Raw genomic sequence first — 2925 nt, forward strand, 5'->3', positions numbered from 1 at the left:
CCCCCTGTCTAGCTTCTCCACTTCCTTTTTTTATATTTACTGCATGCTCTTGCTTTTTCGCAAGCACGTTGTACGAGACCTTTCTTAGGGAAAAAAGCTTTAAGTATTTTTTTTCTTTCATCAAAAAAAATTAGGCACGATGGTTTCGGGGACCACCAAGAGTACAAAATTCCGTGTCAAATAAAAAAAGAAATTAAGTAAAGGAAAGCTTGGAAACAAAAATAAATGTTAAATAATTTTTTGTAGAAGAACGCAAAGTTTTGTCGTTGCGATTAGAACGACGACTCCCTTGCAATTACACGTAATTTGCGTCAAAATGCCCTTACTGATAGTTTTATGCTTTGTAATTTGTACCTTGCGCATGACAGAGCCAGTACTGCAACTTAGCAGCCAATTTCGGTGCACGTTTATGTGATACTTCAGCACGGAAAGAAACGATTAAACATCCGAGATCGTGAAAGTTATTCCAACTGGGTTTTACCAAAAGAAGAAGAAAAGTTTCACTCTTATTTTCATGCTTATGTCAATTAACACGAAAGCTTTTTTTTTATTTTTGTTTTTAAAATCGAATTATCCTGAAGAACTTTCTCTGTTTGATTTTGTTGTTTTCTAATCACGATTTTTATGGGGGATGGAGGATAATGAAATAAACGAAATCAAATCTATAGGATACGTGGAAAATGATTGTTTCTCACATGATTATCATTTTTTTCCGTTCTCGAGTAATAGAATCCTATGTCGTATTAATTATCCCCAAGAAACACAGCTTGTATTTTAAATGTATCTTGTTTGCTTTTATACAAACAAACAAAACTGTACACAAGTTACACAATGTGCTTAACGCGTGTAAAAATGTAGAAATATATTTGAAAAATAAAAAATAATTTATTTATCGTATTTTATATAACGCGTAATAAAAATAAAGAAAAATATAGATTAATATCTAAAGAAACCCCATACTTTTACAATTAGATTATAAAAATCAAATATCTATTTATATTATTACAATTTAACGCACATATATCTATATCACTTTTCTCTTTATCAAATAAAATAATACAAAATGAATGTTTTTTTAAAAAAATAAATATCACATAAATCGCACATTGCGAAATGATTGATAAAATGTAATTTAAACCGAGCTCACTATAGTTGATTTTTCATGTTGTAGCAACTTATCTCGATCCAGGAGGGTTGGGAGATTCTAGACAATATTTAAAAGAAGCAAGTTCTAGCCCACAAACGCCAATTACAGGAAATCATTTGGACGTGCCGCGTTCAATCGATCCTAATCCAAATCTTCTCAGTCCAGAAATTCTTACACAAAGAAGAGGTTTGTAATGAAAAGAAAATAATAAAAGTAATTAAAACTTTTTTCGTTTTACTTCGAAATACTTTTAACTAACGAGCTAATATTTCTTTTTTTATATATATATATAAATTCATTTTTATTATATAATATAATATATTCTATATAGTATCCTATAGAAATAATAAATTCTATAATATAAATTTGTGTATAATGAAAAAAGAAAAAATAATAATAATAATTTATAATATAATAATCGTGTTGAAATATAATTCAATTAATTGAATTGAAATCAACAGGAAGCAGAAGACCGAGTATCCTTCCTGTGCCTGACATGTTAACGAGCTCAACTTTACATCTACCAGGACAAGAATCCTTGGATCATGAGGGTGACGAATCGGAAGACGAAATGGACGATGATGTCCCATGGAGATCACCAAGTGAAAAAATAGCGTGAGTATATATATATATATATATATATATTTTTCTTTTCCATTACATTTTTACATACTTTTCTTTTTTTTTTTCTTTTTCTCTTTCTCTCTCTCTCTTTCTCTATCTCTCTTCCTGCATCTTTTATTTTATTTATTGAACTATACACCCGAGGGGGTCCCAGGAATCAAGGTATATCATCGAAATAAACAAATAACAAAAAATCTACCAATAAACAACGAAAGGAATTCGTTTGACGTTGAAAAAATTTCATTCGAATTGTTTCGATTAATACAACAAAAAAAAAAAAGAAAAAATAGAATAAACGTACGCGCAAAAAGATCTGGATTTCTTAGTTTTGTTAATTTTTAATACAAATCAAACACATAACATATATTATCTTAAAAGATAATTCGATTTGAATTTGTTAAACGTCGAACGATAATTTATAAACAAATATCCCGAGTATGTTAACGTTAGATTAAATCTAGATAATATCATCTATACACTTTCGTCACATTTTTTTTTATCTTTGTAATCCTAAATTCATATTTTATCGTATCAAAGAGGATATGATTCTTCTTGCACTGTGCATTTGCATGGCACACGATGTTTGTTCATTAAATATGTATACATATACATATGTATATATTAATTTAGATAAATATATACTTTTATTTACTTGTCTATTATACATAAATATATGCATATATGTATGTATGTATGTATGTATGTATATACTTATAAACTTATTTTATTATATTCTTATTTTCTTTCTTATATACAAAAATCTTCTCTCAATCTATCTTTTTTTTTCTCTCTCTCTCTCTCTCTCTCTCTCTCTCTCACATAATATATTTATCTTCACGTTTTATCGCGCGTATCGAAGCGCGTAAAGTGCAGCTTAAGTGAAAAACTCTTAGGATATATAAGGACTATACGATCGTACGGAAAACGAGCAATAAGGTTAACGATGAGATTGCTCACAAAACGTCGTGAAAGTTCTTCTCACTCACTCACTCACTCACTCACTCTCTCTCTCTCTCATTTTCTCTTAACTTGATATAACCGTATTATCCTGCCATCGTATAGTCCATTTACAAAATAAATATAATATAGTCAAGTAATTATGCAAGTATATTATATTAATCGTAAATTCGCACATTTTTTTTTTGTTTTTTTTT

At 28.8% G+C, this 2925-nt stretch overlaps 1 protein-coding gene across 1 annotated transcript in view; it reads left to right on the forward strand.

Annotated features, from left to right (window-relative positions):
- The window catches only part of LOC106789534 (potassium channel subfamily T member 2), a 34412-nt gene that overhangs the window by 20743 nt on the left and 10744 nt on the right, over nt 1-2925 (forward strand). The window contains exons 14-15 of the mRNA XM_014753832.1: nt 1172-1333; nt 1609-1762. Of these exons, the coding sequence (XP_014609318.1) occupies nt 1172-1333; nt 1609-1762 (316 nt within the window). The remainder of the gene's footprint in view (nt 1-1171; nt 1334-1608; nt 1763-2925) is intronic.

Source organism: Polistes canadensis, unplaced genomic scaffold (genome assembly GCF_001313835.1).
Source record: "Polistes canadensis isolate GaletaPanama2010 unplaced genomic scaffold, ASM131383v1 scaffold_189, whole genome shotgun sequence".
Lineage (NCBI taxonomy): Eukaryota > Metazoa > Arthropoda > Insecta > Hymenoptera > Vespidae > Polistes > Polistes canadensis.